At 34.3% G+C, this 27883-nt stretch overlaps 1 protein-coding gene across 1 annotated transcript; it reads left to right on the top strand.

Annotated features, from left to right (window-relative positions):
* The first annotated feature begins 364 nt into the window (after nucleotides 1–364).
* Nucleotides 365–27883, top strand: pdlim4 (PDZ and LIM domain 4). Its single transcript, XM_006631792.3, has 7 exons — nucleotides 365–587; nucleotides 8479–8630; nucleotides 15073–15157; nucleotides 22564–22751; nucleotides 23205–23362; nucleotides 25155–25272; nucleotides 25913–27883. The coding sequence occupies exons 1-7, from the start codon at nucleotides 495–497 to the stop codon at nucleotides 26115–26117; spliced, it is 999 nt and encodes a 332-aa protein (XP_006631855.1). The 5' UTR covers nucleotides 365–494; the 3' UTR covers nucleotides 26118–27883.

Raw genomic sequence — 27883 nt, 5'->3', positions numbered from 1 at the left:
CTTTCAGACCTTCAACACTTGCAAATATCTATTTGTTAAGTACTATTATCAGGTTTTACAGCTTTTTTTCCAATTTTATTATGCGCACTTTTGATAATTAGCATACCACCGCTAGTTTCCCAGCCCTTGAATTTGGTTAAACTCCTCCTTGTCCGAACTGTCTGAGTGAGAATTTCACTACTGCCTTCTGGGAGCCGTAGTAAAGCTGTCTGAATTCCTGTCTACAGCTACAAGAGGCGGTTGTGCTTAAAAACTACATCTTTCAACCAAAGAGTTGAATTGCAATGACGCCGCTTTCCTCCCTCCCATTTAATTTGGTGTGAGGCAGTTACAAAGAACAACTCCCCCTTTCAAACGTCAGGAGGGCTTTTATTATTTAAAGTTTGCAGCAAGTGAAGAGGGAACTGTTAGACTGTTGCCTAGAAGCTACCAGGCTAAGGACCTATTTTTAAACCCCTCAGTTCTGACTTCGTGGATCCTTCTGAAGCGCAGATATGCCTCAGACTGTAACTCTAATCGGACCCTCGCCATGGGGTTTCAGGCTTGTAGGTGGAAGGGATTTTAGTACACCTTTAACTATTTCAAGGGTATGTAATGTGTTAATCTTTTTGTCTTTAATCTAATAATTCTTTCTGTAGTTCACAGAGACGAGGCATGTGGCACTTTGTGTCAGTTTTGGAAGTTGAAATATAATGCTGAGTGATGGTATTGATGGTATTGTGTGACCTTTATTGGGATTTAGTCTGAATAGATCATTGCTAATTAACACATGTTTATTGGACTCACTTTGCTAACATTTGAGAGTGGAACATTCGAGTTGGAGTACTAGTACTGTATTAAGTGGAAGGGATTTAAAATAATAATTTATTTTATTAAATAATATACAAGATTACTTGAAGACGCCTGTAACTAACAACTGAAGAAGTCTACAAGCTTTCCATACTTCTGTTACATTGATTACAGTATATGTAGCACAGTTGTTAAAAAAATCCTTTTCGCTCAGTGCTCCCTAACGATGATACTGTGAACGACGTTTATCTTACGAATGCCCAACTGGAAAGAATGCAACATTATTTATGCAACATTTGTTTTCTCTAGTTATATTCACAAATACTTTTATACAGGTGCTTTAATTTTTTATAGCTTTCATTTGGTCACATTTTTCTAGCATTTAAGACTTGCTTTGCTATGAAAAGACCAGAAATTAAGTGTGCTTTGTTAAATAGGTTTATTGTTATAAGTAAGAAAACTGGTCATCTATTTTTAACACATTTGGTTTGCAATTATTTTAACGGGGTTACGTGATAAGTGACGTTAGGACAGTTATTATTATTATTTTATCTGGTCTGGTCTTTAGCTGCCAGAGAAAGTACAAACTTCGCCTTTTATAATCTGTTACATGTCTTCCCAATATGCATTTCACCCGAGTATCCGCTGTGTACTATAGGAAAGTAATAACTACATGTCTTGTACAAACTGTAAAATCCCCTCAACAATAGGTACACATACTTGGGTTTAATATGCAGTGTTACAATATTTTAACATCCGTACTACTGTACATGGGGAGCCGTAGATGTGTTGATAGTATAATAAACACGGGAGATTCAGATGAAAATGCTCAGGGTGCTGACATTTTGCTGAAGTTGAAAGCTGTCGTCGAAGATTACTGCTGAGAAGAAAGCTTGCAGGTGCTGTCACAACAGTTTCTAGCGCATAGGCTTAATACAGACGTTGCTGCAGTACTAAAGGAATAAACGAGCTGTAATGTTGTAATCAAAGTGTCCCTAGGTGTGTTTCGTCTTTTCATATTCATTTTGAATATCTGGCTCCGCCAGTTTACTTAATATGAAGAAAGGATAAAAATGTCATAGGATTGTTTTGTAAATAGAGTTTGATTCCAACGTACAAAATAATTTTAGCAATACTGTATTTTGGAAATGTAGGATTTCCGTTAAAGATATTTTGCTTACAGGTACTAATATGTAATTACAATTTTCCCATTGAAGCATCTATTTAAACATTAATGTGTTATTTTCATATATAGTCAATCTCAGGACAACTATGTAAAATTAAAAACTATAAGGGAATGTAGACTCAGTATGGAATTTATGTGTTCTGAACCCTGGTTGTATGAAGAGATTTAATATGAATACTATAAACTATTTTAATGATAACTCCTCATAACATTTATAAAAGCGTATTATTCAACCAGCAGCTCCTTCTTTCATAGAGAATATAATGATCTCCTGTGGCTTATTGTCGTGGTATAGTAAATTTTAATCTTCTCAAGTAAAGTATGTCTCCTATAAAGGAAATGATTGCATCTGGAAAAGATGTTATCATATTCATCTTATTTGCTTCTTATTCATCTTATTTATTATGTTTTCTCCAAAATTATTTAAATATCAAATCAAATTGATTTTTCAGTTCATCTTCAGAAAAATAGTAAAGCATGATATGTTTTGGGGGTAAAGAGAATGTACCAATTCCAGCATGTTATTCCTGTCAAACCACAATCTGGACCAAAATGTCAGGGAGATCAGCGAGCTGTCTTCTAAATGATGAAGGGTATATTTGAATTCTACATTTAAAAACCTTTAGAAGGTTTAATGCATGTAACAATTAAACACTCTGGGTTTTCTGTATATACAACTAGGCAATTAAACCCCAAGAAAAGCAATGGAGAATTAAATTCCTAAGACTTGGATATACAGTAATACTCTTAATGTTTACCCTTCATAGTGCATATGGAAAACTGCAGTTCCCAAAAATCTTAATTGTCTGGTTAGCTGTATCATATCTTCAATGCATTCCTTGTGTACCTTGTGTGCCAAGTGTCCTGTATCATTTTATGGGATGCTTTCTAAGCTATACTGCAGAAAGGAAGCCTTGGATTATTCCATTGAATAAGTGACATGTTTAAATATTGAAACATTTAAAATATTTTCCAGATTTCTTAGTTTAATGATATTACACAGGGGACAAGCTAGACATCATGTTGGAAAGCATTCTTCTCAGACTAAAAGTTCTAAAACACTAACTGATCCTGCACTTTAAAATTGTAAATTCAGTACTGACTCAAATCATGGTGTAGTGTAGGTGCTAATTGTGAAGTCTACTGCAGTTCACAGACGAGAGCAAATAACCAAATTGCATATACAAGGGTGGGGTAGTTTATAATGAAATAAGGACAAGTTGGACCACAGTCCTAATTGTTAAAACATGTTGCAGAGATAATGTGGAAAAGTGTAACTATGAAGTTAAAACATAAAGCGTAACCTTCTTGAATGTGGGAACAATAAGATTATCACATGGTTTGCAAGCAGTATACTATAGTTCAGCTAAATTGCTAAAGTGTCAGAGCTGTGTATATAAGGTTTTATGTATACTGTGCACTTGCTATTGACAAATGGATACAAACACACAAGAAACTGTTTTTTATTTCCAGGAAATAATGTAAAAGCTGTGCACAGTCATGGCCAGATCTTTCTGAATGAGGAATTCTTTAACTTAATGTTCATCTCTGGGGCAAGGACTACCAGAGAGTAATTAAATTGGAAATTCTCAGGCCAGATCTACTTTTAATATAAAAACAATCCATTTCAATACCTTTTAAAATTGAACTGAAATTATTTTCAATTAGTAAACCTTTACTGCATGTGTATGTAACTCTGAATTTTGATATTATGTATGGTTATTCATAGTATAATTGAAAAATGCAGGCTGTGATGAAAAAGTGATGCACATGCATATTAGCAAGAAAGGGAATGCCTCTATGGGAATTTCCTATGCTGAAAAATTCCTCCTCTTCCAGGTTAAATTTCAGTCTTTGTTGGAACAGACCAGTTTAATTAATCCTGGAAAGAGTGCAGATATTGAAAAAAGCCAGAGGAGATGGACTCTTGATTACAGGCATTTGAAAAAGTTCAGATTTGAATCTGAACAGAAGACGAAAGATTCATTATTTCATTCTTTGTTCCTTCAAATGACATTTTCTGCTAGCTTTCCACAGTGAATTCCTTCCTGCTACCTTTTCAGTATCTGTTTTTCTCTACCCCTTTCTTCTGTCTAGTAATTTATTAGCCTTGCTGCTCATTTTGAAGTGAAGGGGTCTGCTAACCTTTTGTCAGAATTTATTCTCTTTGAGCCTCATGTGGTTATGCATTCCAGGGATCTGTGTGACCTAAAAGAGACATTTTGAAATCAGTGACCATTCTTTTTATGTGTCCCGTACTGTTTTCTTTTCATATCCATGGAAGAACTGAAGTGCCTTATTTTGGAAACATATGTGACTGCGTAATAAATTTACAAACCAGACATTAATGGCAAAAAAGTCTCTGCAGTATGTTTATTACCTTGCTGTGATGCATTTAATATTGTTGGCATCAGTGATTCACAACTTTGTATTGGTCTTACAGTTTGTTGTTTATGCTTCTATTTGGATTTGTATTTCTGAGCAAAATATAACCATTCATATTTGAGATTAAAGTTTTTCTGTTCTTTAAACCATGATAAAATATTTAAGATGGCTCAATACTTTTACTTTTCCATGGTTGCAACAGGAGACAGAATCTAAATGAGACTTTCAATAAAATGTTTATATACCTCAAAAGTCAACAACCTCAAAAAGGTTGTTGAAGTTATTTATAGTACTGCACATGAAATGAATACTTTTATTTAAGTTTTAGTTCCTAATAACCCTTTCGTTATCTGATAGTTCTGATCATTCTTAATAACCTTATAACTGATAGTTTATAATAACCCTTTAGAGCAAACAATTGCTCACAAGATTATATTCTATTTAAGACCATTTTTAACTATTGGGTTTGCATTGCTTACTTTACTAGCAGTATATGGCCTTGAAGTTTGTGTTTACAGTGTTGAATTCTGCATAGTACATAACAGAACAAGGATTTTTAAACTCCTAAACCTGAAAGCAAATTCATACAATAACAATTAGAAAACGTGATTTTGTTTAAGCCACACAGACAGAAAGGCCAATGAAAAGCTGGTCTTTCTTTATACCTGCATTGATGGCACAACAAAACCCTCTGACCCATTATGACCACATTTTACACATGGCTGGACACAACTAATTCTGTAGCATTCAGCAACCACTGTCACAAACTCCATTTTCAGGCAGCCAGACCCTCTTGAATATTCTTGTTTTTCATTCCTTGCAGAACCTGGCAATAATTAACTAGATATTGTATAACTGATACGATATGCAGAACATTATTGTTCTATTACACAAATTGCATTGATTAGGCAGTTTTACAGATGTAAGAGAAGTCACTCTGCTTTTTCTGTTTAACATTCATTAATTTGCTCACTGCTAATGCGATCTCCAATATATTGCATATTCTTTTAACTTTGTTTAGAATATGCCGTTTACTTACAGTAGCTACTGTTCTTGGTACACTTGTATAAAGATACCATACAAATCAGAAGTGGTTAAACTTGTTTAATTTATGCACTTTGAAGGTGGAATGGTCATATTCTTTTTTTTTTAATAAAACACAGCTCTTTTTGGCCATATTGTGAAGCTACTTTTGTTAGATCACAAAAGAGATGACTGTGCACTGGCAAATTTAATATTTTGTTCTTAGTTTAAAATATTTGAACATTTTTCCTCAAACTGAGATAGGATTTGTTACACAAATGAGAAGGAGTTTTTTTGTGGTGTTAGATAAGGTTAAGGGTAGCTTTACCTAAAACTGAAAAAACAGAACTGATTTAGGATTCTGGGTTCAAAATGAATTAGAAAAAATAAATTCTTGTTCTGTGGATCTGGTAAAACTGAAGAATGCCATTATGTGACTCAATGTAATTTAATTTCCTGTTGCTTACCTTTGCGGACCTCTATCCACTATGGGATAAGGCTCCCAATTTTTGTTTCTGGAGACTTTAGTCTGAGTTAAGCAGCTAATTTGTTGTACTGCATGCTAGTCTCCACATTTTATTTCATTGTGGGCAGAGGGGCGTGTTCAGATTAGTTGACTTTTCAGTTCTGTGTTGTTGGGTGTAAGCCCGTATCTACTGAAAAGTAAGTTTTGTACATCAAAAATGCAGCAATGTATACATTTTCCCCAAAGATTTAAAAAATACTGTTTGTTGTGTAAAGCAATAAGCCTGATTCTGGTCTATCCCTGTCACAGAAACAGATCTCTTGACCCATTCTCGTAAGACAAACATAAAACATGTATTTTCATTGAACATTTTTATTAGCAAAAGAAAACATTTTAACGTGCTTGTTTTACGATCACCATTGTTTCAGGTTTCTAAGAGCAGATTGATAATTTAATACTTTTTCTAAGAAGGCAGGTCGGAAGAGTGACTCATAAAGGGCTATTCATGTAAGTCCTGACCTTGCTGTGGGCTTTGTTCTGCTATAACAGCACACCCTTAAACATAACATGTTATTGCCAAATTACCCACAATAAAGGAGGATTTCCACAGCCAGGGTCTTTTTACAATTTTAATGTAATATCATAAAGTTAAAATTAGAAATTTGAAAAGAGGGATTCCATATTGGATTATAATGTGGTGCTTTTAGGACTGTGGTTGGAAAGACACGACTACAATCCCAACAGTTGTCCTTTTGAATTACTGTTCGCATATATCTAAAGTCATATGAAACGTGTAGTGCATTGTAAGACAATGCAAAAACAACTGGAAAAAAATGAGTCAATTTGTTGTTTCTGAATGATAAAGAGAAAATAAAACTTGGCAAGCACATATACAATCCTATCACCACAAGTGTTTTTCATTTGAAATTAATGCACATCCCACTGGAGAGCAAAGTTCCTAGGGAATTAAATGAAATTCAATAAGTTTAAGCCAGGTTCTAAAACATAAAGAAAATTTGTATTCTATTTTTGTTTTAGGTTACAAAAAAAACAATTCTTTAAAAATTGTTTTGGTAGAGTATTTTTTTTAGTTCAGATTTCTATAATTCTTCATGTCAGTTATTTCAGACCAATGCTATGTTCCATGAAACAGCTCCAAAAGCTTTAAAAGTGATCATTTCTGGCATAGGATTTTGAAGAAGGTTTGCATAGCCTATTTATATTAACCTCTCCATGTGGTTACACTCGATGTGGAATAAAGTGACTATGCATTTTGCTCTGTCAGAAGAATATTTTTGACTATTAATCTTTCGTCATCCATTTGTATGATGGGTTCCAGTTATCTCTATAATCAAACAGTGATGAAGGAATAATCGGATTGAAGTGACTTTTTTAGGCCATAGTGGACCAGCACTTGGTTTATCTAATCACAAATCTAATTTGTGAATGAGCACTTTAATTAATTAGGAAAATATATTTTTGTGCTTCCACCCTTCTTCATATAGAAACTTTGTAAATCATTCCTCTGTTTCCAAAATCATCCCTGATCTGGAAAGATTAGTCTGAGGGTAATATTGTAATAGAAAATATATAAGATTCACAGAGGGCTTCTGGTGATTTATGGTTATACAGTATTTAAGGTTCGTAGTGTGACATCCAGATGTCCTCCTCTGAAGGCGTAGTTCAAAATGAAATTGCTATCATGTGGTAACAAACAAACTTCTGAAGGTAAGCTTTAATATGAAGAAAAAACCCTTTAAAATATTTACGAAGTTAAAATGTCATGAGCAAAAAAACAAAACAAAGGCTTGTATATTTTTTCTATTAACTTCTAAGGAGAAGCACATGCATATGTTGACCTTAAGCATTTTGTTACTCTTCCAAACATTTCCATAAAAAGGTGATTAAATTACTGTGCCCAGGCACTGATTAGAACAATAAGAGGAAATGGCAAACTGTTAATCTCCTACCTTGTCTCTGTTTGACACCTAGAGTAATATACCTTGAGGAATGTATGTGGAGTGTATCCTTTTGTTTACATAGCAGACTGATACATTGTAGTCATTAAATCTGCATGGCCAAGCACCTGACATCAATTCAAGGGGTAATGACACCAAATTTCCCAGTTAAAGGTTTCCACATTGCTTAAGTTTTAATTGTCTCAAAATTGGGCTAATACAGTCACCCATTTGTCCTGATGTTTAATTTATTTTGTCTATGACCCTTTTGTTTTATTGCTGTTGTTAAATGATTCATCATCGCCTGAAGTCTTTCTCACTCTCTAGAGATTAATGCCTTGTTTGATAGTGGTAAATTATAGAAAACTGCAATTTCTTTGCCTGCTACCTGAAGCTAATTCAACCACATGGGTGTTCGTACAAGGACATTTACTGCAGTGTGGGAGTGTTGCTTTTTTACTAATGTTTCTATGGTTTTGTTGATCCTCCTTGATCTTTTGTCTGTATGCGACATATAGTTTTCCTATTTTATTACAATTGTTGCAAAAATAAATATTCATCTTAAACGATTCATTCTGTATTGGCGAGTGTACCGAGTGCATTGTGGTACTTCTACATACCCATTGTTTTGGGTTAACACAAGCTTAATGTTGATTTTTCCTTTGCTGTAGATTACACCTGGAAGTAAAGCTGCACAGGCAGAGCTTAACCCTGGTGATACTATCGTGGCTATAAATGGAGACAGTACTGAGAGCATGACACACATGGAGGCCCAGAACAGGATCAAAGCCTGCACTGACCAGCTTGTTTTGTCTATCAGCCGGTGAGTAGCGTCACTGTACGGAGTCACTTAACCATCTTTGATTAACTGGACATCTACAGTATCTCTGAAGCTGTATCAAATGTGTATTGGATGAAAGAAATGAGACATTTAGTGCAAAACAATGGGGTATGATCACAACTTCTGAATTATGATGATAAAGCCAAACAGATACTGTATGGTTTTACCACCATATGCATTTTTCCTTTCATTAATGCATATCTTATTTTATATTCTGATATATCTTAGCAGTCAACTGGCGCTTAGCTTTACAGTAGGGAAAAGTTTACAATTTGGATTCTGATTATTTACTTTTTTATTTAATGTTCTTCCTTAAAAAAGTCATTATTTTTAGCTTTTATTAATCTAAAGGCTTTTCGGACCATTTCAAAGCTCGAATTGTTAGTGTATACAAGCGTGTCCCTAGCTCTCCCTAGCTAGTTAGGACCAGGAATACTTTACTTTGTTGTGTGACATGATGACACGAACCTCTGCGGGCCTTGAGATCACGAAAGTGAAAGAACAGGAGAAACATTTAGGATGAGCACAGGCAGAACGTATTTATATATATTTAAGCTGTATGTCTCTAAAACAAACCCCCAGCTACCTTATTGGATTTGCGCACTGGAATCCTTCAAACCCTGATTGGAAAAGGTTTGATCTTAATGTCAAGCAATCAGACATGATAAGCAGTGTATCCTCTTGTGTGAACAATTACATGTCCAACATCTTGTCCTTCACTCTTACTGTATACTTAAAGGATCAATTAAAATGAGCAATTTTAGTAAGTATTTTTAATATCCTCAATATCCTTTAATTCCCCCTACAATTTTATTAATTGCATAGTTCATAGTTTCATGCTTTGCTATGAACACAAAAGAATAAAACTTAGTTAAGCTTCTTTAAAGCATCTTGGAAAACTAAAATATATATTAATTTAAGGAAATAATTCAGTACTCCCTTGTAAGTTGTGAAATATGCTGACAAATGTTTAGCATGATATATAGATATTATAAAAATCCCTATAAATACTGGTCTCTCTCAGGCATTTTATGACAGATTAGATTTGCCTAAAAGTTGTTGCTCAAAGAATGTTGACATTATTTTTTTAGTCTGCCCAAGCAGTACATATAAATTCTACTAGGCTGTAAAACAAAACTAGACACAAAACATAATAAAGTTAATGTCTTTACAGTAAAATTGTCATTTGGCATTAGTCCATTGTCTTTTCTTGACATATGTTATCTAACAAAAATGTACCTAGGTTCAGAACATATTTCAGTTTCTGATAAAAGTGTTTTTCCCATGCATAGCCATGAATGTCCAAGAACAGCTAAAGCAGTTTCCTTTTGGAAAGAATAAAAGGTAGATTTCACCTTCCAATTGTCAAGAAAACAAAGTGTCAAACATGTCAATTCCTAAATGATTGTTATAGATTCTTTAGATATACATTCATATTCTGATAACTTTATCTGGCGTTCTGCTTTCATACAAATATTTAGCATTTTTACTGTGCTGAACTCTTCTTCACTTTGCTGGTTCTTGAAATCTCTTGTTTCTGTAATAGAAACGTAAATTGATCAAATGAAGAGCAAATGGTTTTATTTGGGTTATATTGATTTACATAAAAGCTTGTAAGTTTTCAAGCAATAGTTTTGAACAAAATAAAGATTGATTCATTTACTGACTACATTGTTCAGTTTTCTTGCACTTTCCCTCGTCTCATTTTTCTTGGTAACCCATGCAACAATTTTAATTATACAGTATATCTAGCCTTTAGTATTAAGACATTTTTTGAAAGTTACAAAGACTAAAAAAGTATAGTAACACAAGTTCCTGTAAAGACTCAAGCCATAAGTACTAAACCAACATTGTTTATATACAGACAAAGATAAGGCTGCCTTTGCTATGAATACCTTATACCTCAAGTAAGTTAGCTTGTTCAGTAAGGGCCAGAGTACTTTCCCTTGCTCTCGTATTTCCTTAAAAAAATAGAAGTGGAAGTGGAATGAATTTAACGGGGCCAGATTTCAGTGTGCTATGTGTGTGTAATTTCAATTATATGGTCAGCGTAGCGCAGAACAACTTTAGAGTCTTATTCCCTTATTGTAATCTTATAGCATATCCGTTTTTGTCATTTTTCATGATATTCACTTCATTTTACTCTAACAGATTTTACAACTATTTGAATAAACGAAAGAAATTCTAATCTATCAATGAAAACCAACATCAGACAAATAGTCATTACATTGTAAAGCAAGATTCTAGGCTGTTTCCCTCTGTTTCTAGAATACTTGAAAAGTAGGTGTCTATTTCACTTTGAGTAAACTAATAAAAGACTTTCCTGCAGCAAAGAATGTTGCATTCAGTGGATCATGTTTCCAGAGGGCCAGGAGAAAAGAAAAAATGAACACTAGACCAAGTTATAATTATATAAAAGAAAGAATCCTAAAATAGAAAAGAGAAACATGTAATTCACACACGATCTGAAAAGACTTCCAAAGTATATTAAAACATTGGGAGAAGTGAGCATATTTGCGGTGAGTCATGAGAAAATGAGATGAGCTAAACTTCTTTCAAAATATCTAATAAAATAAAAAGCATTGTAAAGACTAATTGCCTCAAAACTGGGATCTTTATTAGCATTTTCATCCAGAAAATGCACTGGACTCTTCAACAGCTGGCCAGGCAGTCTGTAACCCTCAATTCATTTAACTTTAAATTCAATTTTAGGCACTGTAGAAAAATAGAGGAAATATTGTTTTAAACATAAACTCAAAATGTCAGCAACAGTGCTCTGTCCCAATTAAGAGAAAACTATGGTGTAATTATTATTGGAATTACTGTAAAAAAGGAAAAAGATGTTTTCAGCTTTAATGGGTAATGGAGCAAGGTTTTTGGATTCAGCTGTTCAAATCTAAAAGCCCTTGAAATACCTTTAACGTCTAGAGTATGAGGTAAAATCATTCCATAAATTGTGTGCTGTATTTCTGGCTTTGTGATCAAAGGGTGGCTGACTGAGAAAGATTTGTTGCTCAGAGGCTCATGCTAAGTTCACTAAAAAGTCAGAGCATTATATTAGGAGCTTCCTGAAATATGTCATGTCTGTTCAGCAGTGCCAGTATATCATTAACCTATTGTAACACTTCCACATGAGACATGCCAGCTGTAATTTATTCTGCTTTTTAAGAAAGCAGTGGCCATGAAGAACTGGGAGTAAGATGAAGGCAGTCTGAAACAAGCCATGTTTGTTTCTATGAACACAAAATCAATACAGAAGGTTTCTATTGACAGATTCTGAAAGATCTGATCTTTGAAATGCAGAGGATTGCTGCTTCTTGAGCAATCAGCTGGGGAGTGACTCCTTTTAAAGCAGAATAATTGCTTAGAAAAACAAGTGCTTACAAAATGAGTCCAGCAGTGGCACTGGGCCTCTGATGAATGTACTGTATGCTGTCTTGCATACTGTATTACAGTGGAGCTGAAAGGGGGCTCTTCTGTTTCATCTAAATGGACGATAAACAAAAAGAAGATTAATAAAGTGTCTCTTTTACTGAGCTCTCTGAAGGAAGGTTCTCAAGTGGGAGCATGAAATAATCATCAACTAAAATAGTGTGTTAAAAAAACCTGTTGTCAAGAGCCGAATGTTTTTTAATTCATAACTCTGAACATGACTAAGTCATGTCCAGACAGTCTAGGGCCCCCAAAGACCAAATATTTCATTCAGCAATGGTAATAGTGTTCCTCTTTCAAGTGATTATCAGACAGGATTTTCAAACAGGAGAGGCACTTTAGGTTTTCACTTTTGTTTCCTCTCGGGGATACTTCTGAGAAGGGAGGGGAGGTAGAAGGGGGTTTTTTGTGCTTAGAGAACTGTTGGACCTTGCTCTGTCTTTGATTTATGTTTTGACATAAACATATCAGATTAGTTAAAATATAGAAAAAAGGGAAACTTGGGAGCAATTTAACTATTGTGCTGATGTTTAATTTTTGGAAAATGTGACCATTAAAGCATTTTATTATAATGCAAAATGTATTAAATAGTTTAGATTTTGAATTGCACTCTGTAAAGTATGTGGAGTATTTTCTTCTTGACAGAGTATAAGAATAAATGGTAGTATAAAATGTGCATGGAGCAATTTAATTTAATAGAACCTAAAACATTTGAGATAATTAAACTCATTTACAGCAATTTAACACTAATATACAGTATTTTATGGCTTTAATTTATTACCTAAGATTAAAAGTGACATTGATGAAAGAAGAATTTGTCTTCTATATCTACAAGTGGTTGCTGTCATACTGAAAATGGTTTAGAGATATACAGTATTTGGGGGAAAGTCTGGTAGCTCTCTATGGAAGCTTTAGAATGTCCCAGTGCAGTGATGATTATCAGATACTTCTCAGATGTAGTACAGTACTTTCAAATCTCATAGTTCTTGTTGAAAAGCTTCCATAGAAATATAGTGCATTGTTAGGTATAGGTAAAAATATAAGTTTGATATACAGTAGTAAGCCATTCTGTAATAGCTTTTAAAGTGACATTCATCAGTATCTGAATTTCAATCTGAATTTAATTTGTATACTGACATTCTCAACAAAAAGCACTTGTCAGTATTTCAGTATAGACTAGATTTTACTGAGGTTTTTACTCCTAATGTATTTTCCTAAACGTGTCCACAAAGTTATGTCTGGGGAATGCATTATGTCATAATTAGCCTAAAAGTCAAGTTGGCTGGGTGTCTGCGCTTGGGTCTGAAGATCGTTAATTTTGCATGTATGCCTAATATCTTTTTGATATGAACACCTCTTTGACAATTTTTTAGGCATTACCTCACCCAGCCGCAATTACGACAGCTGAGCTGTGTGATCTCATTGAAACTAGTTGTGAGTTTTCCACCGTTGGAGTGATTACAGAAACCTCTTTGTTAGTCTGAATCCTCAGGCTTGCTACTGTGTAGGTGTACGTTCTTCAACTGCAGCAGATGTTCTGCAGAATACGTCTTTGTTCCAATGAAGCTCTCTATTAATCTGTGAATATGGCTACTTGGATGAAATGATGTCACAAAAATAAAACCTGTTTAAATCTGGAGGCATGAGTATATGTAGTATATTTAGGCAACTTGGCAAACTCTTGCAGTTAGCATATCTCTCAGGGATATTAAAATATTACCCACACTGTTTTCATTCAAGCTCTTGGAAAATTCCAGAAGTACTTACAAATCTTTGTGGTATCTTAAACAATCTCATAATATATTGTGTATAGGTCACACAAAATGATGGCTCACTAAAAGCTTTACTGTTGTTAGTATTTTTTTATTACTTTTATATTATCTAAAGCTTTCATGTCTACTGTAATCTACTGTATACATTCCAAACTTTTAATTGGTTTAATTTAAACTGCAGGCAGGCATCCTTCTCTTCTTTACACAGCTGTTAATGACAGCTTGTACAGGAGTAAAGTCATTTTCACTTCCTTTAAGGTTTGGTTACTAATTGACAGTTTTGAATTTTCTTAAATATTTGTTTTATACAATCACTGTCAGAACTAATCTAGAGAGATGGAAAAAGGACACATTTTCTGTTTGAATTATGGCTACAAGGTTTAGCTTGCATTTAAATGAAAGGTGCTTTCAGTCTGTAACAGAGAAACCTATTGGCTGAGGGCACGTTTCCTTTTTTGTTTAATTTATTTTCAACACTCCTGGTTACTCCTAGTTAATTTGCAGACTCTTACTACTGTACAGTATATAGAAACTTCAGGGAAGAAAGGACAATGAAGCAGTTTTCCTATCAATGAACAGATAGACCTTCAGTCTTTAACCCAAAGAAACCATTTCAGGTTTTTGGAAAAGACTGGATCAGCGCTGCAAAAACATTTAGCATGAAGGGCTCCTTTCTTGAACATTTTCACATTCCTTACAACTTTGAAGAAATAAATGTTGTTATTCTAAATGATACAAAACGTTCAAGGACATTTGAATATTGTTTTGGTATTTAACTAATCTTAATAAAATATATTTGGAGAAAGTGTATTCAGACAAACCCTTCTCCAGATATCGCATTAAACTGGTGCGCCAGGATACAGGCACTATTTTTGACATTTTTAAATTGGATACCTTGTAAATTTATCAAATTGAAGTAGAATATTACAAGCCTTTTTGCCTCTTTGCAAATGCATTAGAGTGCTGAGCCAGTAGAGCTCTCCTCATTTCCTTTGCTCTGAGAAGATCACTCAGAAGTCATTTTTTACTGGAAAAGTAATTTAGCATACTGAATATCAATCTAAGTGCAAGTACAGTAACAAAAGCAAGATGCCCGAGGTATACGATAAGATCCCTTAAATATATGATGATTATCTGGTTAGCAAAAAAGTTAGAATTAACTTTGTGGTTTGAAATTTGTTTCTTAATTGATCATCTGTTGTTTGATGTGGTTTTTACAGATCTGAGACAAAGATCTGGTCTCCAACTGGTACAGAAGATGGCAAGACGAATCCTTTTAAGGTCAATTTGGAGGCTGAACCACAGGTATGCAGAGTAATAACTAATATGCAAGAAAATCAAGAACTCAAACTCAACAATTTAATTTGTTTGTTTTAAAGGACGAACAAGAAAAAAGGTATAACTATATCAAACGTATAATACATTAAGATTCTTGTTCTCAGTGTTGTCTCAGTGCCATGTATATATGTACATTTTCAGACAAAACACATTTTATGACACTTAACAATACTGTTGTTGAGATTATTTTGAGGAGCATTTTGAGTATTTGATTAAAATGATATGCAGCTTTATTTTTATGTTGGTAGCATGCCAGGTTCAGTCTATAATCTCCACTGATTATTTTTTCAGATCTCTGTGAAACACTAATGTATTTGTCCTGGACACTTCCTCTCAATGTGTTTGGAGATGCCTGTTCCACAGCTATTGTTTATAGAATTGCAAGTTAGGATGTAAGTAGCAACTAAGCAGAAAAGAAAACTAGTGTAAATAAGAATCATATGTAAGTAAACCAATATGAAAAAGTCACAAAAAGGCATTAATATATAAAGGAGGAGCAGCAATGGCCTGGCACACATCCCAAAGCTGTTATACAGTAAGATCCTTACCTACAGAGAATATCAGTAGATGGAGAGATTGGAAACTAAAGAGCATGTAATACAGTATGCGCTTTATCTTAGAATGTGCAGTTAGGAGTTTCTTATGGGTCAGTATGGTGGATTGGCCATTAATAATGCTGCTCTGGGTGCTGATTTTGAGTGTGGCCTCGAACATCTTCTGTGTGGAGTTTGCATGTTCTCCCAGTGTTCAAATGCAATTTCACTGCTGTGTCAGAATTGTCCTGTTTGGCTTGGATAGACATCTCATGCAGGATATACTTCTGCCCTGAGCCCTGTGCTTGCAGCACGGGCTCCAGGTTACCCTCATCAGCAATAAGGCATAACTTCTGATAATGGATGTGGGAGTTCATTACAGCATTGTTGTGATCAAATACTTACAGTACAAATTATTTTTTTTTTTAAGATAGGAACATATCCCATTTAGAGAACATATCCTATTTTGAAAAAAAAAACCCTATGACTAATATTTATTAATTGTGAGATGGACCTTGTTAAATGGGTAAATCACATCCTGGACCATCACGCCATAAGCACAAAATCGTCCTTTCAATTCTGATAAGACATATTAGGCATGGTTTACATTATCCTGCTTTGGAAATGCAGTAATATATCATCTTAATACTCAAATGAAAGGTACACTCTTCCTTTTACCTGTTTTCAGACCGATATCTATTATGCTTATGACACAGTTAAGCTGTAAAAGTGTAAGTACTTCAGATTTATGTGATGTATCTTGGCTCTTTCCATCATTCCTTTTAAGGAAAAAAGTTAATACCACATTTCTTTTACTGCATACTACTCTTACAGATGTTCACATTTTTTCAGAGACTCTGATTTCACAGGCTTTTAGCAAAGGTATTTAAAACTGTGGAGAATTATTTTTCCTAAAATGGATTTAAAGTTTAAAGTGTCTTTAAACAAATCAAAACTGGAAATTAATCACTGTTAAATACACAAAATAGTAAAATATACATAACATTGCCTTAAATAGTATTACCCTCTTAAACATTCATACACAAATCTTTGAGAACTTAAATCTAGAAACTTTATTAATTTATCTGACTTTCTTTAAATTTCATTGCTTTGAGAACAGAATAAAGATAATACAGTTCCAATGACTATTTGTGGTGGAGCATTTGCACTACAATTTGTTTATTTTTCATCTAAGAGAGAGAGAGAGAGTATAACTTCATAGACTTTGAATGAAAATGTGTGGTGTTTAAAACACTTTTTTGTCCTTATGACAGTATTTTGTTTCTGAAAATACTTTTGACATTTTGATAATTTCCTTTAAAAAAGAAAAAAAAACACGGTAATTAGTAAATCAAAAAAGAGGATCGTTCATTTCCCATTCCTCTGTACTTTTGCAGGTGTTTTTAATCTAAAACCTGGTTTTGCCTAACAGCTACCACCCACACAAGAGAGGAGAGACCTGCCTGAAGGCCGTTTTCATACTTTGTATTCTATAAATGAAAATAAGAGATGAAAATGGTTTCTTCATGACATGTGGTTTATATCAACAGCTAGATGGAGAGCAAATATCTATAATGAGACACAGACTTTTGTATAATGAAAGTCTGATGAATTTGAGCAATGCACTATTCTATTAAAATTCTGCAATAGCCACTGTAAGTGAAAAATAAGCATGACAAAGGTTCATCTAATTAAATGTATTTTTGTGAAATGTTTTAGACAAGAATCTCTATCTTCTTCATTACAGCTTTTTTCCTTGCAGTGGACAGAATGTGACAGCAATGAACAATGGAAAAAAAATAGAATCTGATCCATTGTTAAAGAAATTAAATTGCTAAACTACTACACACTGGGATAAGAAACTCATTGTGAGTTTGGTATGATAATTGCTACACATGGGGAAAAACTTGAAACTGTGGAAATAAGTAGATATGTTTTCAAGAAATTTGGGTTTGGGGAACATTATGTTTCACTGTCTCAGCAGTAGAGTGACCTTGGCAGTAAGAAACATCATATTTTGATTAAAATGCTGTTGGAAAAAACTAGAATAATGGATACAAATATAGCCCTAAAAGAAAGTTTAGCATTCAAGTTGCATATGTATCAGTAGTAGGTTGAGTTGACTACTTTAAAAGGGGAAAAGTTGTAACAGGGACTTTTCAAAAAACCAAGGAGAGTGGTACATTGAAATATTACTGCAATCCAGTGAGAAGGCAAAATGAAATTAATGAATTTGACTTCCATCCAAGGAAATGCATTTTCCACACTGGTGTGTTACAAGATGCAGTGTTGATAAGAATATAACACTGCTTTCTAGCTTTAATCATTTTCACATCATATTAATCACAATGTAAAAACAACGCCCTACCACTCATTTTGTTGGAAATTTTAAGTAAGTAGGTGGATATGATCTACCAACACAACAGGAATTGACACATGGAAGCAATGAGGTGTTTCCTTAACGTGCTCCACTTAAAATAGGCTCTTGTCTTTTTGGGCATTTTTGTTCAGAGCTGATAGAAAGTTTAATATAAAGTTTTTGGATTTCAATTCTTAACTGTTCCTTTTGCAAATTCTTTCAATTAAAGTTACACCTCAGCCAAAGCTTGGTAAACCTAGACTGAAATAAAGCTTTTTTCAATTGTTGGCTTTCCATTCATTTCAATCCCTGTGCCACAGTTTTATGTGACAACAACCACTTGTAAATTTCATTCTGTTTTACACAACCGCTGCAATTAAAATATTTCAATATGGGGAAAAAAAGTAAGTACAAAAAAGTGAATGAGGCATTTATTCATAGCCTTTTAATAAATGTTTGTGCTAATCGTCACTATTACTCTGTTTGTTTTTTTAAGGTGATGACATTATAAATCTATTGGCGACATTAACTGCATAGGTCAGAGGAGATATCATAAATATCGGAATTTTCACCACAGATAGCCACAACGTATATCAACCACATGCAATTTGTTCCTATACCTACTGTATAGCTTTGCAATCATATACTGTATACAGTACTGTATGATGCTTTGTATACAAAAGCTGCATTCTACAATGTCTGCCCCTGAATCTAGGTACAGTTATTGGTTCAGTCCAGACATCACATATCATTACCTGGTTCAGTCCAGACATCACATATCATTACAGTCATATTCTAAAGATTCACTACCATGCTGTTAAAACAGACAAAATTCTTCCAGAAGGCATTGGTCAGCTTTGACAGTTAGTTCACACATAACTTACTAATGAAAATATTGCAGTTCAAATACCTGAGACTGCAAACATCCAGCACAAGACAACATTTGCTTCATGAGTAGAAGGTATTTTCATTAAATCCTGCTTGATTTCTTAATTTTTAGATTATTATATTTGTCTCCTTTTTCATTTCTGATGTTATGTGTTTTAATTTAAGGCTATCTATTCATAAGCTTGCTTTTCTCATGTTTTGTGTTGTAAGCACTTTTTTCCAGAATTATCATATTGTGTTCCCTTTCTCGTTTCGTAATGATGGTCTTTCACTTTAAGTAGTGTGTCAGAATTTGGACACCTGTACAAGCCGACATAAACATTCAAATTTATTTACAAGACTTATAAACTAACCTTTACTTGTTTCTGTTTTAGCCCAGCAGTATTTCCTGACATTTGTTTGGGGCTTTTCTGCCGAAGTTGTTTGCTTTTTACAACTGCAATAAAACTTTGGTATATTATTATGCTATGTTTTTTTTATTGTCACATTGTTGCAGTACACAAAATGCCAAAATCTTTCCCACTAGTTTGCCAAAAAAGGCCGAAATAAGCAAATATTGGAGTAGTCAGCACTCTATCCTTTATACGCATGCTAAAGATATAATATCATGAAGCTCCTCTGTCGTAAGCTTTTTCATTATTTTGATTTTGGATTCTTCAGTTCTAAGAATTTGGAATACTTTTAAAACCTTAAGTCAAGACCATTATTCCTAAGACTAAAGTCCTTTTACACAGGTTAAAATTTCATTTGGATGCAAAATATTTGCAGATTGTCATACAAACAACAATGAAGATATTGTCATAAGACATTGTAGAAAGAAAAAGTAAACGCAAAACATTTTAATGTTTCTGTTCTTTACCATGCTAAGTTTTATAGTGTGTGTGTACAACTTTACTACAAATATGTATGCCATAAACCAGGTACATTTTGTAGGCTAAGTAATAAAACCTCAGTTCTACTGTGTGCGCTGTTTGTTTTTCAATTTGATTATTTGTGAATGTTGTGAATGCTTCATTCACACAATGTTATGAGGATATCCAATTCAGTGTAGCATGGTTATGCCACTTTGAATTTTTATTTATTTATTACTCTTTCATTAAGTAGTTGGTAGCCATGGAGTGAATTCCATGTAAACGAGATTCTATATATATTATTTATTATGGAGCAAAAGGAGCAATTGCATGCCATTCTGGTCTCTCCCCAGTGATAACTACCTCATGCTGAGCACACAATTTGAAATCCAACAATAAAGGGCTTCTTGTGTTTGGTTCCTAATGCAAAGCATCATGTGAAAAACTTTATTCTCCAAAAGTTTAAGGATTACTAAGCACCATAGACAGATAAGGGACTGCAGAACTGGGAAGGCATATGAATACAATTAACACTGGAAATAAAGCAAAAGGCTGCTAGCTCAATATTTGTAGAGGAAATGTATCAAAACGTGAAATCCCTCTCAGGCACATACGATTAAAATCTAATTTTGAAAGTTGATTTATTCAGTAGCACTGGGGCTTCAGAAGGGTATCTGTAGTATTAAGTGGCTGTTGGGTGATCCTGTTGTTCGTAAAGTGAACTTGCATTCACTGTAAGCAGTCATCCGTAAGTGGGTGTCATGCTTGGCTGCTGTTGTCAAACAAGTCAGTGAATTCTGGCAACTTAAAGAAACAGACGGTTTGAGTTTGACCAAAATATGAAGAAGAAAAAAAACATTACCATCACCACTGACATACGCTTCTCAATGAAAACCACGTCTTTCTAGAACTTTTTTTCTGGAAATTATAAGACAAAAAAGAGAACATCAAGGTGTGAGATGTTTGGACTGTTTTAAAGTTCACTGACTTTAAAATAACCTTTCTCTTCCTTTCTGTTGTCAGTGGTTTTTGATGGAAATATAGTTTTAGAATGCTAAGTTCTAAAAAGCGGTTAGTAATACTGTCACTGGATTCTTACTTTTCAAAAACAATGATACATGTTTATTACCTTTAATGTTCAATGTTATATGTGAAAAACATCATTAATGTATAACCATTTTAGTGTGTTGTGTCATAATTTATTACTATGGCAATTCTAGTCCCAAGCAAACAGTGTCAGGCAGGTGTAGTATCTGTAAGCCAACAGCAAAATCCTAGTAACATAGCTTTAACCTGCCTACTAAATAAGATAAGGTTGCCAAGTGATTCAAGGGTTCAGTCTTTCTGTGAATGTCATATGATTTTTGTGGAAGAAAATGCATGCAGGGATTTTATCAATATTAAGTAGTGATACCAAGAGTTGGTCTGAGTCTGCAGTGCATCTGGTGTTTTAATGCACTGTCAAAACCTCACGTGTAGGAAATAAATCAATTTAAGTAAATACCCTGACTTTACAGACGTATAATGAAAATGATCTTGGCCTATATATATCATGAACAAAAAAAAGTCACAGATTGTCAACACACAGGCCTTTCTCTAAACTGTGTACCAGATGTGCGACTAATAAATCTGCCATCTACCTCAGACAAATATCTATATGCAGAAAAATATTTTTTTAAAGGCCTTAGCAGCATAAATTAGATTAAAATGATGCCTGTCCATTTGCTATGTTTAATTAATGTAGAAGGAACTGTTTAAATGCACAGGAACATAAATAAAAAGTATACAATTCAATGCCAGCATGGAAGCAAATCCCAGAATTCCACACATTATGGGTTGACTGGCAACCAAAACAAACTGAACTTGAGTGCTTTAAAAATTCAAAGTGTAAATTGACTTTGTATGTTTAATTGTATTTCTGAAAGCTTTTTAAAACAATGTTGTCCAGTGTCCTAAAATGATAACTTGTCACAACATGAACATTTATATGAGAAGAAACTGTAATGTGGTGCTATATTTTAGGCTGTTTTTTTTGTTGTAACAAATACCACAAAACTAGAAATGGAAGAACTTTTAATATAGATTAACTCTCTCACATTATGAAGTCTCCATACTACCAGAAAAATACTTTGTGCTGTGGCCTGCAATTTTGAAAGGAACTTATTTTCAAAGATTACCTCAGGTAATTGTAGGAGTCATTGGGTCCCTCCAAGCTGTGATTTACTCTCTCACTCTCTGTTGGTGGTCTGTAGAGGGCAGAGCAGGGTCACATCTGCTGACTGGTGTGGGGAACAGCTCTGTCCTGTGAAGAGCTGTTTCCTGAGCAGTCCAGCAAACATCATTTATGAGCAATATCCAGACTCCCTTCAGACATAAGCTTTAAGATAAAGTGCATTTAAAAAATGACGTTACAACTGTAAATTCCCATCTGAAAGTTTTATTCATTCCTATGTGCTCAAAATACTATATCTTGTCATAGGAGTTCTCAGAGTGACATTTGTAGTTTTAGAAGTGTCTGAAAAGTAAGAAGTGCAATGTGGTCTGTGGTTTATGAAGTAGAATTTGGAAAGAATGTGAATACAAAGGATTTATCATTGAATATGAATTAACGTTGTTTGTAACTGATATGGTTTCTAATCTCATTCAGGGATTTTCAGTACCTGTGAAAAGTGAGCGTCTTTTTTAGAAAAAACGATTACTAAAAAGCGTATTAAATTTTTGGTGATTGGTTTTCTTTTTTAGGGTTTCCGACCCATTGGAAGTGGATATAACAGAAGAGCCGCCCAGTATGTTACTGATGTTCCATTGAATAATGGCAATTCAAAGTCAGCCTTGCAGTATAATAATCCAGTTGGACTGTACAATAACAACAACACAGAAGCCACTTTACCCAAGCAAATGACTAATCTCCGTCTAGGTTCCTCTAACAGGTATGTCATGTCTTGAAGATACCATGTCATATAATTTGTTGCAACTTGTCATGTATAGTAACTGTTTTTTTTTTTCAGATTTAAGACCTTGTATGAACTCGGCCACACACTCAGACTAAACGTGTTCAGAGCTTGCACGCTTTTTAACTTTTGGGTTAATTGGGAAATATCTAATCCATGGATGTTCCTGTGCAAGATTAAAAACTGTACTTTTGGTCATGGTTGACTTCCCTTTTAAACTCTGGGCAACTTTTTATTACCAATACAGTATTACCAGTACCATTACCAAAATTAATTCTACTCAACAGCAAATAGAAATTATATTTATGGACAATTATATGTTTTATAATGCAAAGGGAAGAAATCAAATTAAAAAAAACAAATGTGGCAATTAATTGTATACTTACAGTATTATTACTTTTTTGTATTGAAATATTATCTCTCACATTTTAGCCCTGAACCACAAATCCATTCACCAAGTAGCAAAAATGGGTTTGATACTCAGTCTGAAGTCTATAAGATGCTTCAAGATTATGAAGAGCCTTCTGCAGAACCCAAGCAATCTGGCTCTTTCCGATACCTGCAAGGGATTCTGCAAGCCGAGGATAGTGGTAAGGAAATTCAATTTTATTCCCACATTTTGTTATCGTTTCTGTTTAAAATCCAACTTTAGGTAAAATAAGAAATTCTTGAAGCCCATTTTTCTTCTTTCAAATGAATATATCCTCTGTTCATATGTTTGCAATTTATTTACATGAAGAAATTACAGTAAAATGCAACAGCAAGAGACAGTAGCAACAAGTTTTTCCTTCTGTAATCAAAAGCAAAGTGTGACACAAATAACATTGCTCTAAAAAGCAAACTGTTGCCTATGGCAAAACAATAGTAAATAAGAGAACAAAAAACAAACGTTTAAAACCTTATTGTAAATACTCCTTTGTATTTCGGAAAAAAAAAACAATGTTTGAAAAGACAATCTCAGATTTCTAATATAAATCCCTTAATGAAAGTCTAAAACTCCCTTAAACATTGGCAGTGTTTCCATTGTCAAACCGAAACTTATTTTCCCACAAAATAACATCCAAATAACATTTGACAAACCCAAATGTGTGGGACAGAGGAGGCACATGTCATGAAGCCCTAGGTCAGAGGCATTTCAAGTTAAAGAGTGGGGGAAAACCTTGTGTGTGTTATAAGAGATTATAAAGACCATTTGCCCTGTCTTGCGCATTTGGGTGTTAAAGCATACCTCTCCAAGAATTCCAACATTTGGAGAACTATTCAGGTTAAGTTGAGTTTATTGTAAAATGTGATAGTTGACTTACAGCATCTATGCTAATTATACCCTATAATCCAGGGACCTGAAATCAAAGCAGTGTTTTATTGCAAATAAAAGTAAATCACCCTTCTGGTTCTGAGTTATTTCAGTTTTGTTCAGATTTTTGAGCCAATAGTGATTGAAAAAAATAAAAAAAAATTCCTTTGCATACAGTTTCTGTTTACTTAAAATGTTAGGATAAAAAATACCACCTGAAAGCAGGTGGAAAGCAGTACTGCTCATATTTTCTAAAGTTTTATATGACTTGTGGAGGTACGGGGTTTATAGCTTTGGTCTGGCTCCCTGACAGACCCTTATTCTGGGAAAGTGGGATTTTAACACTTCTGTGGTGATATTTTTTTCGGTAATGTGGAATGTTTTGACTGCCAACAGCTACATTTTTTTCCTAATGAATGTGTTCATGCTGTGCCAGTCTTGGCACAGATGCCAAATTTAACATGTGAATTAATATATATATATATTTTGGCATGGGCAAAGCAACTTGGCTTAAATGGCCAGCAGGGCACAAGATGCAGCTGAAACATGTGACATTGAAAAATCTCACTGTGGTGCGTGAAGACCGGTCTAAACCTTTTCATGAGTGTGGCCTAGTTTCGCAGGTGACCATTTAAGTTCCAACTTTATATATTAACATTCTACAGAATATAAGGCCAAAAAGCTTAAATAGGTTTAGCTCTCACAATTTCTCGCTGTTGGAAGAATACCCACAGATTTTGTAAAGTTGAAAAAGGTTTTCAACTTTTCAAGGCATGTTTATTTCCTTCCTGAACAGAGCTTAGGACTGCAGTGAGGGGTGGGAATGTGCTAGTGATCACAGGAGGTTGGCAGATCAAACAGACGGGGGCTAATTAAGTAATTGGTTATATGCAGTTGGCCGGGTGTAACAATGTGAGTGGATTTGTGTCTGTGTGTCTGCCTTACAATGGACTGGTGTCCCTTCCAGGTTTATATGAATGTGCAGTGTACAGTACACTATACCTACAGTATTTTTAATTCTTCTGCTTTTGTTTCAATTTAAAAACCTTCACCCTACTGTATATGCATTCTGCAAAATCTTTTTCCAGCTGAAAGACCTGCAGTCAAAAGTGTGAAATCTCCTGTAAGATCTCCCGTTCCAAAACTGGGGTCGCCCTTACCTGGCTTTCAGCTTCCCGAGTGCACCCGTTGCGGGAATGGCATAGTGTAAGTCCAAGGCACATCACAGAGTGCAAGCTTTCCTATGCTTAATCTGCATGCACTGAGGGTCTTAACACGGATGAATGTTTTAACTTAGTCCTCTGATTCTGTTTAACCTACTTCTGCAAGCTCTGATTTAATATGGGTGGCACGGTAGCACAGTGGCCACCATTGCTGTCTTGCAGCTCTGGGGCCCTGGGTTCACTTCCAGACCTGGGGTGTATCTACATGGAGTTTGTATGTTCTCCCTGTGTTCACATGGGTTCCCTCCCACAGTCCAAAGACATACTGGTAGGTTAACTGGGAAAATTGGCCCAGGTGGCGTCCCTTCCAGGATTTACCCTGCCTTGTCTCCATTGCTTGTCAGGATAGGCACTGGCTGGATTGGATAAAGTTGTTCGAAAATGTATGGATCAGTTATTTAATACGTCCTCTATGTTTATCGCACTTTTACGTACAATTTTCCCATGTTCTGAAATATGTTCAGAAAGTAACCATTACCTATTTGTTAGTAAAGAGAGTATACAAGTCTATACTATGTACTGTTTCTGTCATCACTAGTTCCCAAGTAGGAAGACTGTAATGCAGTGTACACGGTATCAGAATAGTCACTGATGTAGACTAAATTATCTTTTTCAATGTGCAGGGGGACAATAGTGAAAGCAAGGGACAAGTTATACCACCCAGAGTGCTTCATGTGTGACGACTGTGGATTAAATCTGAAGCAGCGGGGGTATTTTTTCATCGAGGACCATCTTTACTGTGAGACCCACGCCAAGGCCAGAGTACAGCCTCCAGAGGGATATGATGTTGTAGCCGTTTATCCCAACTCTAAAGTTGAACTGGTCTAAGTCTGCACAGTGTGCAAAGCATGTGCCTTTTTTCCAGTTCGATAATGCTGTTGTCCTGTTCTTATTTGGGGTGATAAGTTTCCATGCACTGCATGTTACAATTGTCCATAAATGTTAAACAGTCATTGTCTTCAAGAAGTTTTCTTTTGTTTTTAAAAGCTTATTGTAGAAGTCACCATTTAGTGTTTTTTTGAAATTGTGTTTTATACCTGCTGAAATTATAAAGTCATTTAACTCTGAGGTTTTAAGACGGCAAACCTTTTTTTGTATCAATAGCACTTTATCTCTATCTCTGTTAACCACGGTTTGAAATATGCTTTCTGAATATCTGAAACATTCAGTCTTTATTCTTAGTGGTTATCTCTTCAAATCATAGAAACTAAGTATCGTTTTAAAAGAAATAAGGATATACCATGGCATTTCAAAATAAAGCTGCCGACAAAATTGGTCACATTCCCAGGATACCCTTTTTTAAAGTATCTGTTTAAACACATTCCAGTGCTGCAGCAAGAAAGTCTTTCTTTATGCTTCTGTTAATCTTTGAAAGGGATTTGGGAGACAAAATGAGAAAAGCAGAAAACAATGAAACATGGCTGTAATATGAGTATGTGTGATGTCTTTCATTTGTTTAATTCCTGGCATTTACAGTAATCATGGAGACCCACAACCAGCAGATTTTATTAATCCTTATTAAATCCTAGACATTTATTAATGTCCTTAAATAATCAATTTCTAAATTCAAGAAACAATTTTCTTTTGACCACCGAAGCAGGAGACTTGTTCAGTTAAGTAATTTATAGATCATTTAAAATTAAGATCACAACACCCTATAGTTACAAAGGACCACAATTGGCCAATCCTAGCCTTAATGAACCAGTTAATATTGTTAAATGTATAAAAACACATTTATTCCAAGTTTCTACGTATTGATGATGTGAGGGTGATACTGTATATAAGATTTTTTTTAACTGTGTATCTTCATGCACATTATTTAATTGTATTTGTTGGCTACCCCTGGTATATACTGTAGGTACATTATGTTGGATTCATTTCTTAGATTTGTATGAAAATAAGTACTTTTAGATGGGTGGAAATCCATTTGTTATAAGCTGGAGGTGACTAAAATGTCAGTTTGGTGTGAAATGTTCATGTGTATATTTTTTATCTTGTTTAAAATACTAATAATGATTGTATTACGTGTTTACAATTCTTAAAAGTGAATTTCCAATTAAATATAAAGGTGAAGTTTGTAAAATATTTGAAAGGTGTTTATTTAAAGATAATGCCAGGAAGAATAATAACACAATAACTCCAGTAGGTCCATTCCAGAATACTAAATTCTTGCATACATTTAAATGCTAAAGGACAACTTTATAAGAATAATTCACACTGTTACTATACTAATTTAAAAATGTAGTACAGTATGTTACAATAGGAAATGATGCAGAACAATGTTACATTTCTGTGTTTTCTTATGAGTCGTGTATATATTTGTTTGTTTGTGGTTCTTTGTTTTTTTTACTAAGTTAACTTTTATTATGTTTTAACAAACTGTTTTTGACTTGTCATTATTACATTTTGCCTGTACACACCTGTCTCTTTTAAACCTGCTAATCTTTATTAGGTGACCTGCAACAAATCGTTAAATATTTCTGAGTTGATTTTTTTAACTTATTTCTCTGTGTCAGTTTTGTCCTTTCAGTTCAGCTGATAATGAAAAAAAATAAAATGGGGAAAAAAAGAATGAAAACCTTCTTCTTTGTTTG

This window comes from Lepisosteus oculatus, chromosome 11 (genome assembly GCF_040954835.1).
Source record: "Lepisosteus oculatus isolate fLepOcu1 chromosome 11, fLepOcu1.hap2, whole genome shotgun sequence".
Classification (NCBI taxonomy): Eukaryota; Metazoa; Chordata; class Actinopteri; order Semionotiformes; family Lepisosteidae; genus Lepisosteus; species Lepisosteus oculatus.
This window is presented reverse-complemented; position numbering and strand designations above follow the sequence as displayed.